The sequence below is a fragment of the Scyliorhinus torazame genome, chromosome 17, assembly GCF_047496885.1.
Source record: "Scyliorhinus torazame isolate Kashiwa2021f chromosome 17, sScyTor2.1, whole genome shotgun sequence".
Taxonomy (NCBI): domain Eukaryota; kingdom Metazoa; phylum Chordata; class Chondrichthyes; order Carcharhiniformes; family Scyliorhinidae; genus Scyliorhinus; species Scyliorhinus torazame.
In genome coordinates, this window is record NC_092723.1 from 28,118,812 (window position 1) to 28,132,641 (window position 13,830).

At 46.5% G+C, this 13,830-nt stretch overlaps 1 protein-coding gene across 5 annotated transcripts in view; it reads left to right on the forward strand.

The window, feature by feature from the left end:
• LOC140393802 (6-phosphofructo-2-kinase/fructose-2,6-bisphosphatase 2-like) overlaps positions 1–3,953 on the forward strand; it is a 98,763-nt gene extending 94,810 nt beyond the window's left edge. For 4 of the 5 annotated variants that reach the window (XM_072480254.1, XM_072480251.1, XM_072480252.1 and 1 more), the window contains 2 exons: positions 64–119; positions 2,430–3,953. In XM_072480254.1, the coding sequence (XP_072336355.1) occupies positions 64–119; positions 2,430–2,475 (102 nt within the window). In that variant the 3' untranslated portion in view covers positions 2,476–3,953. Of the gene's footprint in view, positions 1–63; positions 120–2,429 lie in introns of those variants that run through there. The other variant, XR_011935732.1, reaches the window with a different exon arrangement.
• Positions 3,954–13,830: the final 9,877 nt, after the last annotated feature.

Genomic DNA, 13,830 nt, shown 5'->3' on the forward strand with positions numbered 1-13,830 from the left:
AAGGTTTTGAATTTAACCAGTATTATGTTATGATCTATTAACTGTTGTCTTCTTCTTTCACAGAATGTTTCATTAAATCGCACACGGGAGGAGGCACTGAGTACTGTCCCACATCATAAGTAATTGGAACATTTTCAATGAATAACTCAACTGGTTATTAACATGTTGTTCATTTGGGGCCCATTGAAATTAATTTACTAATATTTTAATGAACTAAAGGGTATAAAATCATCCGAGATCTGCTTTTGTGTAATTTGCCCCACCTTGCAACCGTCCAACCTAAAATATAAATGTTGTATCTTTTCATCTTTTTTCAGTTAGTAGCTAGAAACTAACTGGCTGAAAGAGGTGGCTATGATTGTGTAATAATAGATACTGTAGGCTAAATGACTGAAAAACAATTTCAAAGTACAATTGCAATCATTTAACCTTTCTTAATTCTTGGTTATTATCTAGTAGACACTATCTGATGATCAGAAGAAATATGGAAAATATTTTCACCAGTGGATTGCTCAATTTGTGAATTATGATGTCAGTCCTTTGGTGAAAATATTCTTGTACTTCAGTCGTATCTGCATTCAGTCTGCATTCTGTTTGTCTCATTAAAATGTTTCTCATTGCATTTTTCACGCGTATTAGTCACTCTGACAGTAATGTGACTGATATAATTTATTTACTGTACGTTTAACCCATATTTATTTCCCTGTAAAAGTTTAATTATGGTGAAACATTAGATGTTTCATTCTACCAGAACATATTCTTGTTTTTTTTCCTTATATCTTTATGGACCGATGATCATCGAGCTCTGTTCTCATAGCATTTGTTTTAATGAGGATCTAGTATAAAACAAGAACCTAATCAAATCAAGCACCACAGAAGAAGCTAGTAAAATTGCTGTATGTCATAGTGTGCAGTATACACTGCCAGACAATTTCTCCATGATTTAAAAAAATGACACTAACTTGAAAAGCTTTACTGAGATTCTGACTTAGTTTTTTAAAAAAAGGTTGTTCTGCACCTGCGGTGGAACAGGCCTTAACTTTGTGTTTATTATTTTATATTTTGTTCCGAGGACAATCCGTTTTCCCCAAAAATTATACTATGCTGTCTTGTGTAGAGCCGTAGAAAAGTACAGTTTTGTTAACACTGTACTGTTCTGAATTGCTTTGTTTATTTTTGTTATCTTTGTATTCCGAGCTCTTTTTCTAACTGGAACACCATCTGGCAACACAATGAGTTGCATCAGGGAAGTCATAACCAACAAGAGGGGAACCTCAATCTTTTACATAAATATGTGGCTTTAAGCCAAGGGAGTTCTGGACAGCATAACCACAAATTTCAGTTGTACTTAATTTTTTAAAATCCCTTTAACAAGGGGACTTGAATTGTTTTAAAAATGCAGCTGAAAACAAAGTGGGCAGTTTGTTAATTGTTTGTTATTCAATAACACTTAAAAGTGGCAATCTGCTCAGTGGGATCTTGAGAATTAACAAAATAATGATTGGCCATTTATCTTGTTGCGTTCCATTCCTGTCATAAGTGGAGCTTCAGATCTTGTTTGTATTGCAGTAAGACCTGTACAGTACATGTTGGGGAGTGGCATTGTGTCCTTTATTCTCAGGTGTCCTAATTTTCAAAGAACTATTGTAAATATTGTGAACCTTTTCCATTAGAATGTGGTGTTCTTTACCTAGCATTGATAGCAGCAGAGAAACTGTGCTGTACCTAGGATAGAGTCATAGAATCATTGAGTTTACAGTGCAGAAGGAGGCCATTCGTCCCATCGAGTCTGCAGCAGCCCTTGGAAAGAGCACCCTATTTCACATCTCCAGCCTATCCCCATAACCTAACCTTTTGGACACTAAGGGGCAATTTAGCATGGCCAATCCACCTAACCTGCACATCTTTGGACTGTGGGACAAAACCGGAGCACCTGGAGGAAACCCATGCAGACACTGGAGCAAGTGCAAATTCCACACACAGTCACCCGAGGCCGGAATTGAACCTGAGTCTCTGGAGTTGTGAGGCAGCAGTGCTAACCACTGTGCCACCATGCTGCCCCATGCAAGCATTCAATCCCCAAGAACAGTTTCTCTGCAATAAGCATTCTGGGTAAAAAGCACCCAATTCAACAAACGCTATTTGTTTGCATGAGGCATGGCCACCTCACGTTAAACAGCATTCACTGACCTCAGGAGGATTTGGGACAGAAAGGAAACAACCTACATGAGGAAGCACTGATGATCCTGACTTAATGAAAGTTCCAGAAACAACAGCTTTGGACGGGCTGTATCCCATGATGTGAAAGTGTTTCATTCATTGAACGTAGTCTGTTGAGTGTTCTAATTTATGATCTGTTGTTTCTGAATGCCTGTTGTATATTTATCATGCAAGTTATTTGGGTCTCAATAAGTGCTTGTTTTTTGCAGGTGTCCATTTTTTGGAACAGTCCATTTACGCTGTAGTTTGCTTTAATGAGCTTTAACTGCATTCAGCGACATTGCGAACAAATGATAGCTGATCTCGGGCACCTTCCCTGGAGTCAGTTCAGAATTTTGTAAAATGTTTTAAACTTGACTGTGCCTCCTATAAAGTAAGTGCTACTCAGTCTTTCGTTTTGGTGCAATTATTCAAGTGGGAAAAGTATTGCCTTTCTGTGAATGGAATGCAAATTAAACGCACTGATGGAAAAGCACATAAGATTTATAGTCAGCAATTTCTCTTTTGTTCCCTTAGCAGAGTGAAAATGTGGAGGAGTTGATAGCGACATAACTTATTCCAATTAGTTTGGTGACCTCTCTCAATGCTTTTACCAACTTTATTTTACTTGTTGACCTTTCCAGACTTTTTAAGTGAGTGAAACGTTTGCCTGGTTGAATTACTGTCTTTGCGCTGTTTCACAGGGCTACCAGTCGGACATTCTGCCAATATTTGGATAATATTTCTAAATTTCTTCAGTTTGGCTATGAATTGACACAATTCACATTGCTGGAGATGTACTGCAGAATCCCACAAAATACTTAGCATTCACTAAGATTTTATTTTGCTTCATTCCTAATTATCTGATGGTTAAGATAGATGGCTGGCCTATACTTGAATCAGGTACACGTTATTGAGATTCAAGGCTGGAACTTGCTTATTTTATGATTTGGATTCGAGATCATGTTCAGAGATGAGCTTACGCTTTCTGCTGTTAAATCTCAAGAATCTTATTTTTTTGTTCTCAGTAATTTGAGTTATATTTTACCCCTCTCCAAGCTAATCAAAACAAACTGAATTCAAGCCACTGACTGTTACAGCTCTTGTATGACACTTATTTGATGTTACCATCCAGCTATGTAATCAAAGGCGTCAAAAGAAAATTGAGTTTACAAATTATCAAGTCTGTTATTTAAGGTACACAGACTGACCTACTTATTGTGAGAAAATAAAGGTCTAAACGCAGTGTACAGTCTCCCAGATAATGTATTGTGTAAACTAATATAAAAGTTGTAAATTTAATATTGTGACATATTTATAAATGTGACAGTGGAAAAACATCTATCTTTGGTTTTTAAAAAGCCATGCCTGAGCATTATTTTGAAATATTGAGCACATTAAATAATGATTTCAATGTCCAAGAATGTAAAATAATTTCAAGGAAGAAAGCTCATCCAGGAGAAATACTGTACAATTTTGCACAAAGCAGTGGGAAAAAAAAGTCTATCTGGATGAAACTGTTGATTTTTAAACTTGTATGTATAATTGAATATTTTATCTTTGTACTTTGTATCTGAGATGATCTGTGGGCCATTGGTTAAATAGAATAACATATGTTTATGGACAGTTATATATGTGCTTTTTACTCTTTATGAAAGGTATTGCCTGATCTGTGTGCGTGTGTATAATTCTCGAGAAGGGAATGTGTATTCATCTGGGAAAAACAAATAAATTCTCTCCTGCATAAAAATAAATGCCGTCCTCATATTCATCTGGTTATAAGCCATCTCACAAAGCACTTTGTACTTTTTTTCTTTTAAGCCTTGCTTATTTCTCCCATTCTGACTGCATTATCTCCTCTGAGACATTGGGTGGGATTATCCATCCCCGGGACGCCCGGAATGCATTCCCGATGGGACAGAGAATCAAGCGTCGCGGGAAAATCAGGATTGAGCGTGGGGTGCTGTTCCCATCGCGATGCTCCGACCCTCGCTGGCGGCATGAACAAGGTCCACAATGTGCGCCAGGGAGGGGGGAGAGGGCATGTAAATAAATGCAAATGGGACTTTGGTGATGCTCCGGTCCCTGCAGCTGGTAATCACACGGGCACGGATCAGTTGTGGTCTCTACGTGTGGTTGAGATCATCCAAGCCCATTGGAGGGCCACTGCTCCCCCAACAATGCACTACCTGCCCAGGCCTCCTCTACCACAGGGACCCCTTTGATAAGGGGAACCCCCACAGTGACCCCTGTAATAGGGTGATCTCCCCCCCCCGCCCCCCCCAAAACTAGGACCCCTGTAAGGGAGGGACCATCTGCAGGGGCCCCTGTAGTAGGGGAACCCCCCACAGGGATCCTCTGCCACAGACCCCACCCCTCCCCCTGAAAAAAGACCTGTCTGGAAACCAGAGAGCAGTCCAGACAGGGGCAGTGTGAGGTATTACAGCTGTAACACTTACCTTGCAGCTCAGTGTGTCCATTCCCTGAAGAAGAGCAGGAGTGACCTGCCTCTGGTTCCCACAGATCCATCAGCTGCAAGCCATTTATAGCTTTCTAGTAGCCTACAAACATCTGCAGCTTCCATTCATCACCTCCCTTCATGGTTCAGTGATCTAAGTGTGAAACCCCAATGTTTGTGAACATTGACCACATCAAAGAGAGGCAAGTGCATTCCAATCACTCAAGCGTGTGATTTCACTGTAATTACCTCTGGACTGTTTCCACTTTCCTATTGTCCTCAGACGATTCTGCACTGCTGTAAATGCTAATCTTTTTTAATTATCCTACTGTGAGAGTAAAAGACTTGTGGCCTAAAGGGTAGCCACATCAGAACTCCATTCAAAAGCTTTCTTAAAATGTCTGAATATCTTATCTCCACCCAACAATGGCATAATCTTCACAAGCTGCAAACACATTCACTCCCCTGGTCAGCCAACAGTGCATTAACCCAGGCTTTTACGGCAGTCAATGTCACCTCAGGCTCCTAAAGCTTTTGGTCTTGAAATATTTAAAAAACATGACTACTGCTCTACTGGCTTTTAACCCTTGGGGAGGACGTGGCCCAGTAGTATTGTCACTGTACTAGTATTCCAGAGACCCACGGTAATGCTCTGGGGACCCAGGTTCAAATCCCACCATGGCAGATAATGACATTTGAATTCAATACAAATCTGCAATTAAAAGTCTGATGATCATGAAACGATTGTCAATTATTGTGAAGGCCCATCTGGTTCACTTACATTCTTTCGGGAAGGAAATTTACCTGGTCTGGTCTACATGTGACTTTAGACCAACAGCAATGTGGTTACCTCTTAAATGCCCTCTGACACGGCCTAGCCAGCCACTTGGTTCAAGGGCAATTAGGGATGGGTAATATGTACTATGCCCACATTTCAAATGATGTGGAGATGCCGGCGTTGGACTGGGGTGAGCACAGTACGAAGTCTTACAACACCAGGTTAAAGTCCAACAGGTTTGTTTCGATGTGAATGAAGAGGTATGTTCCAGAAACACATATACAGACAAATTCAAAGATGCCAAACAATGCTTGGAATGCGACCATTAGCAGGTGATTAAATCTTTACAGATCCAGAGATGGGGGTAACCCGTTGGTAGGATTTCGCAGGCCAGATGGTGGGGGATGAATGTAATCCATGAATCCCAGGTCCCGGTTGAGGCCGCACTCATGTGTGCGTAAGTTTCTGCTCGGCGATTCTGCGTTGTCGCGCGTCCTGAAGGCCGCCTTGGAGAACGCTGACCCGGAGATCAGAAGCTGAATGCCCTTGACTGCTGAAGTGTTCCCCGACTGGAAGGGAACATTCCTGCCTGGTGATTGTTGCGCGATGTCCGTTCATTCGTTGTCGCAGCGTCTGCATGGTCTCACCAATGTACCACGCTTCGGGACATCCTTTCCTGCAGCGTATGAGGTAGACAACGTTGGCCGAGTCGCACGAGTATGTACTGCGTACCTGGTGGGCGGTGTTCTCACGTGTAATAGTGGTATCCATGTCTATGATCTGGCACGTCTTGCAGAGATTGCCATGGCAGCGTTGTGTGGTGTCGTGGTCACTGTTCTGAAGACTGGGTGAATGAATTTTTAAAAAGTTTATAATCCAATATATCTAAAATCATAGCAGGAACCTTTGCACTGCCACCGTGCCACCATGACACTGCCAGAGTGCCTGGGTGGCACTGCCAGACTGGCAGGGCACTGCCAGGGTGAGACTGGCAGTGTCCAGATGCCAGTTTGCCCTTGCCAGCAATCGGGCCTAGGCGTGTCTTGGCCTAGCTCAGGCTGCCATTACTGTATTTGTTTTAAACGCACCCATTTGGTACAAGTTACAGCCCCTTGGCTTCTCGTTCTGCTGACTGCTCACTTTGTCCTGCAAATGTTCACAGAGCCTCTGGTCATTTGGGAGCCCACCCCCTGCAAACCCTCAGATCCAGCTGATCCATCAATGGGATTGACTTAACCAAGCTCAACCAATGGCACTCCTCAGTGCACACATCAGAAGTGCAACCCCATTCCAGGGGAATAGCAGAGCTCACCCCAAACAAAGTATATGTGCACCGTGGCCTTTGGCACCCTCCCTGGCACACTACCCCTCTCAGGACAGAGGCCTCAACAGTTACACTATCAGGTAGTACACTCCACAGGACCACCAACTGTCTCCAAGCCCTGCCTGCCCACTGCGTCCCTCCCATCCATCCTGCTCCCGGACAGGTTCTTGCAACCTGTATGTCACACCCAGGACCCACATCACACTGTAGCTATACTCCCAACTGGTGCACACTTCCCTGCCTCACCCCCATCTGTAGGACCTGCCCACACACAAGCCTCTAAGCATGGCGATGATTGGTGACACCGTGACCCTCTCCACAGCACAGCCCTGGTGGCGCAAAAACACATGGGCCATCCGAGGAGAACACCCACAGTAGACCCCACTGGGGAAACACGAGTCACAGCAGTCACCAGTATCCCCATTGACAGGGACGGGTGAGGTTAGAAGCTCCCTGGTGTCACTCTGATGGGGACGGGTGTATTGTGGAAAGCAATGCATCGGGGAGAATGGCTGAGGGTTGGCAGTGGGTTGGGGCGGTGGGTGGGGGCGAGACATGTGGAGCTGAAGTGTACATCAGAGACACCATGTTGTATATTAGATTTGGATGGACAAGGGAATACTCATCTTGCTAACATGTCTTCTCCCCCTGCAGAGAATGAAATTTGGAGTTCATCCAGCAATGCTCGCTATCTACCTGGCTGCTGTTGTGGACGCACGGAGTCTGGAGGCACTGGGCCTGCTCGGGGAGGACCCTGCAGAAGAGGAACCTGTTCCAGAAGAGCTTGGGCCAGCCAGTGAGGCGTCAGTGCCGGCTGTTCAACATACCGAGGAGGAGGTGCGAATGAGGCGCCGCATCAGGCCACATGTATACCGTCAACGCCTGTCATTCAAGGAGATGCCAGACCGCCTGTGCTGCCAAAGACTTTGGCTAACCAGGGAGTCCACGCGTCTGGCACACCTGTCATCGCGGGAGTATGGAGAGGAATTACTGCTCCTGGTGGCCATCAAGGTGACGGTCGTCCTCGACTTTTATGTCTCTAGGTCTTTCCAGGGTCCAAATGGGGATGTGCCTGGGCTCTCTCAGTCATCTGTACACAGGTGCATCCATGCTGTGACAGATGCCCTATGCGCATGGGAGGCAGACTATATAAACTTCAGTCTGGACCAGGCACACCAGGATGTCCAGTCAGCAGGATTTGCCACCTTCGCTGGCGTGCCCCAGGTCCAGGGGGTGGGAGATGGCACATGTCCTCTTACGAGCACCGGCCCATCAGGGGGTGCCCTTCATTAATCGGAAGGGCTTCCACTCCCTGAATGTGCAGTTGATGTGTGACCATCAGCTGCACATCATGCATGTCTGCGCCTGATAACCAGGCAGCGTGCACAGCGCATACATCCTGAGGGGCTGGCTCTTGGGTGACAAGGGTAACACTCCAGTGGGACACTCCAATATAGCTCCGGTGGGTCTCTAATATCGTACTGGCCTGCTGCATCCTGCACATTGTGCAGCGGCGCGGGGGGGGGGGGGAGTGGAAGAACGGCAGGCCTCATCCGATGGGAGGATGACCAGGAACGGCGCTCAGGCTGCCACAGCAGTCTGCTCAATGTGTGCTCCAGGACCACTGGACAACCTCATCTCCTCCATATTTGCAAACTAGGAGGCCTGGCCACCTGCAGCTTTGCCACCCTGTCCCACCTCTTTATACTCTCCCAACCACCCCCATCCCCTTCCAAGTGCTGCTCCCTTCCCCATAGCTGGTCACATCCAACCCTCCTCCCATCACTCCAACCCCCCCCCCCCCCCCCCCCCCCCCCCCCCTGCCAAGGGTCCTACCAGCACATTACAGAGTGCTGGCCCTGGACAAGCAGTATCAGCAGGTCTTGTCAACGGGATGGAGGATGATGACAACTCGATGTGAGATGACGTCTGATACTCATCATTTGACAAATTCTTACTCCAGCCTTCAGAATCACATTCCACTGTCTGCCTGGGTGGTCCGTGCATGTTTTCTAGCCATTCCATCTGGGGCCTAGGAGGGATGGTCTGTAGGGTGGGTTATGGTGATGATGAGCGGCCATGGGTCACTCACTTGGTAAGCTGTCCTACAAAGTGGCCTCACCTCCTGTCCCCATTCCTTACCACCTTTGAGGATGATCCGAGGTGGAACGTTCAATTGTCCTGGGGACCCTGCCCCATGCCATCCTCCAAGACCTATACCACCAACCTCCCACCCAGCACCCCCTCCACACCAGCCTAGCCCAGCCCTCAGACCCCTTCAAACAGAGGATTGAGGCAGGTTGGAATGTTGGTGAAAAGGTGTTTAATAGTAACTAGATACATTATTCTGCCCGGACCCCTACCTTTAGCCTATGTGCTACACCTGTGCCAACTTAACTAGAGCCTAACTTTCTTATGTGGCCTACCGCTCCTAGGAGTGACCCCAGACAGCACATCAGACTGAAGGCGGCCTGCTGTGTATCTCACCCCCCTGACCTGAGACAGCTGCAGCGGCCGTCCACTGGAGGACTTGGACCTGATGGGCCCGGCCGAATTTTGTGGGTCACAGTTGACGAGGTGCCACCCTGTTTTGCCACTGCCCATCAGATGCGCCAGTGCAGAAGCACCGAGGTGTTCCAGCACCTCCCCTGCGGGGGGGGGGGGGCACCATTCCTCCTCCCTCGGGGTGCTCGATGGCCCCTGGTCTACTCCATGGGATGGAGTGAACTCTGGAGGCTCCACCGTCACCTGACTCTCCCAGTCCTGGAGTCCCACTCTCGTCTGAACCAGGGTCTCAATGCCTTCAGCCATGGATCACTGAGACTGGGCCATATCCCTCAGCGAGTGAGTTATGTCCCTCTCTGCCTCGGTCATGTCCCTCTGGGACTGTGTTACATCCCTCTGTGACTGGCCCCGGTCATTCAGTGCCCAGCCAATGCTCTTGATGCCCTCAGCCATGACCCTTTGTGACTGGGCCAAGCTCTGGAGTTCCGCAGCAATGCCATGTCGGCTCACTACATGGTTGCCTGTGACTAGATTCCCCTATCCTGAGCCTCAGCCATCAACTGCACAGATTGTCCCAAGCCTTGGACGCCTTGACTCATGGCTGTGACTTTTTTTACCCAAGGCTTCCACCGTGGACACCACTCGTTCAGTGTTGGCCTGGGACAACGTATTGTCGGCACATTCTCCTGTGCCTGAAGGCGGTTGGCCTCCTCCAGCTGCATTTGCAGGCACTGTAAAGTTGCTGACACTCCCTTCTGTAAAGCCTGCCTTTGTGTCTGCATCTCCACCAGTGATGGGATAATACTTTCCAGAAGTGCGATATCGGTCTCAGACTACAGCTGTTTCCTGTGATCGGGCAGCTCTCCAACTGTCCGCTCCCTAGTGAGTTCCTACCTCCACCTGATGTGTTGCAGCACATGTGACGTGCGCACCAGAAGGTGACCCAGGAACCTATCCACTAAAATGCCCACTGAGGTGATAGTCTCTGCAATGCTGGAAGGTGCAGGTGACAGCACTGTCAAGAAGTCGGTGTCTTCCCTGAACTGGTCCTCTAGGGTGTGCTGGGGATGTGGCTGGGGTGAGGTACCCCAGTCGGGCTGGCATTGTTTGATGGTCATCCTGCATGACAAAAGACAAGACACATGGTGAGATCTTGGAAAGGAGTGGTTTGAGGGAGTACATCAATCTACATTGGGAGCTCAGTTGGTTGTTGCATGCCAACCTCTGCCTTGGAGATAGCCCTCTCCTGCACCTCCCCAGCTAACTCCATCACCCTCTGCTTGGCGGGGGTGAGAGTCCAGAGATCTGGGATCCCCCCTGTCTGCTTCCACTGTCTTTTATGGGCTGCAATTTTCTAGGAGACACATAAAGAACATGGTGAGATGCATGGAGGCAAGTTACACAGGGGTCTGTAGCTGGTGGCATGCGCGTGCAAGGCACCTGGCCAAAGAGGACAATACGGGTGTTGGGGTTTGGTGCACGGTGGGATGTGAGGGAAATGAAGGCGGATGGATTTTGATTGGCCTCCTTGGGAGTGGGGGTGTGATCATAGAATCATAGAAATTACAGTGCAGAAGGAGGCCTTTCAGCCATTGAGTCTGCACCGGCCCTTGGAAAGAGCACCCTACTCAAGCACACATCTCCACACCATCCCAGTAACCCCAATTAACCTTTTTGGACACTAAGGGCAATTTAGCATAGCCAATCCACCTAACCCGCATATCTTTGGACTGTGGGAGGAAACCGAAGCACCCGGAGGAAACCCACGCAGACACAGGGAGAACGTGCAGACTCTATACAGACAGTGACCCAAGCTGGGAATCGAACCTGGGACCCTGGAGCTGTGAAGCAATTGTGCTACCTACTATGCTACCGTGCTGCCCCCGAGTGAGGGACTGGAGGTATGCCAGGGAACAGAGATGGTGACTCACCTGAGCTGCCTTAAGGTCTCTGAGTCATCTTCTTGGCTGGAATGAGAGTGTGTGGTGAGTGGAGTGCTTTTTCCAGCTTCAGCTTGTCAAGCTCTCCAGCATCAATTCCGGCCCCAGCGAATCAGATGCCGGCGGGAATGAGAATTGCTCTAGATTCACATGGGCAGAGTTCTGGCCCATTATCATGTCCTGAATTACTCCACAAATTTTTCCAATGGGAATGCGAACTGCACGCAATTCAGTACTGGCAGCAACACTTTAGGGCTGGATTCTCCCGTCCCGCCTGCTGCAAGAACGCCATGGGCGAGCCGCGTAGAATGGAGAACTCCATTGACCTCGGGTGTGATTCGTCGGGCAGACGCGGCCGGAGAATCTCGCCCTGAGTCTCCCAAATGGAGAATTCTGCCCAATGTATGTGTTGCTGTTTCAATGGTACCTCCATTATAAGTGATGACATTGATCAAGGCCTTATTTCATTACATTTAATTTTATAATTCTAACTTCCATCACACCCAAATCTTTAAAATGTTAGAGAGAAAAACATTCCTTTGCTGGGTTCAATCATAGGTTAGATACCCTTGGTGGAGGAAGTTTGCAGACTAGCTTCAGAGCCAAAAATATGCAAACACCTGTCACCTTAAAATATCTTCCCCAGCAATGACTAAACTCGGATTGATCCCAGGCTTATTTATAAACATAGATTTTATAGTTTTAAAGGCACCGACAACTGAAATTTGCTGCTTTTTCGGAGTGGGATTAATGCATTTGTCACAAGTATCTTTCTTTTAGCACTGTAGCCAGTTGTGACTATGCCCTCACAGCACCATGATTGTTCTGGCTGCAGTCCCATTTTTGAGTGTTTCCTCCATTTTTCCATTATAGATTGCATTCACGTGACTCCTACCACTCGATGCACTGGTCCCTGCCTCATCTAGACAATGACATTGAATGTATTTGTCTACGTACATAGTTAGTTTTCATATATATGCTGATGAGATCCAGGTCTACTTCTCTACTTCCTTTGACCCCACAACATTGACAATTAGATATTCTTCTATGAAATTTTAATAATTCTTCAACCGACTATTTGAAAGACCAAACCCAGCATTTTCAGTCTCTGCCATCAACGTTGTGTTCCTTCTCCAGCCTTCTGCTCAGACTGAACTATGCAAGGAGAATGCCCTTTAAATTGCCAGCAACATGTCAACTTGAGTGAGTTTAGGCTTAAAAATGTCCAAGAAAATGGAACTGTTGAGGAATCAAAGCTAATTAAGACCATTAAAATTTCTGAAGCCAGTTAAGCCACAATGGCTTGTGTATGTAAATAAACCGTTCCTTACAAGTGATAGACTACTTTGGAAGACACAAGCTGGGAATGATTCTTTAATATGGTGCAAATATCTGTGTAGGAGCTATCGCTAAAGGAAAGGTTAAGGAGCTGCAAATAAAGGTATGATATTGCATGTCTGAATTGGCTTTCCTGCCAGTTACAGGCAGAGGTAATTATGTGTTATGTAATTGCATGCACTGGTTCAGATTGAGGCGAACAAACATTAAGGCAGCAAAACTCGTACAATTACCACTGCTTAAAGTAGATTTATTGGGCATTGATCATCTGAATGGAAGGCAGGGGGGGCCGCAAAGTCTGCCTGGAATGCTGGCCTTTTGGATTGCCTCCAGGAGGTTGCTTCGAGGCAGCTGGGCAGTTCTCCAAAGCCGAGGAGGCCTGAAGGCCGACTGGAAAATTCCAGTTGGTCTCGAACAATCAGCTTTAATCTGTTTTTATAGACCCTTAATTGGCTTCCCGCCACTTACAGGCAGGTAGTCCTGCCACCCACTCCTCCCCTCCCTGTTCCGCCTCCAGGAACATTTGCTGGCGGATGCTGGCTGGCAGCAGTGCAAAATTGTGTGCTCGCCCATCTCAGGGCACAGGGCACAGTCCAAGAGTACATACATTATAATTTTAATCTCTCTCTCTTCATTTTCATCTTTCTGAGCCTCGAACATTATTTTAATATGGGGACACTCAGGTGAATGCAATATTCTAACTTGTAGAAATTCAATGTAGCTTCCTTGATTTTATGTTCAATGTGTCTAGAACACAGAAACTCCATTTGCATATTTATCGCCTTTTCTGTCTGCACTGCAAAATGTAAAGCCTGTGTACCTGGAACCCCAGGTCTCCGTTCCCAACAGCTTACTGTGTAGATGATACTTTTATTATGTTTTTCAAATACTTTGTTCCACATTTCGTGCATTGAAATCCATTGTCGGATAACTGCGGATTCCATTAAACTCTCTGCTCTCTCCTGCTTTCTTCCTCACTGTTTGCAATACCCTCCCGATTTAACATCATCAACAAACTTCATTATCATTCTGACTTGTACTTATTTCCACACAAATTATATAAATGGGAAACAACTATTCATGTAGCTCCTTTAACATATTAAAATGCCCCAAGATGCATCGCAGCAGCATCATAAGACAAAATGTAACACCAAGCCACATAAGGCGATTTTAGATCAAATGACCAAAGTTTTGGTCAAGGAGGTAGATTTTAAGCAGTGTTTCAAAGGAGGAAAGCGAGATACAGAGACAGGGAGGTTGAGGGAGGGTATTCCAGATTTTAGGGCCC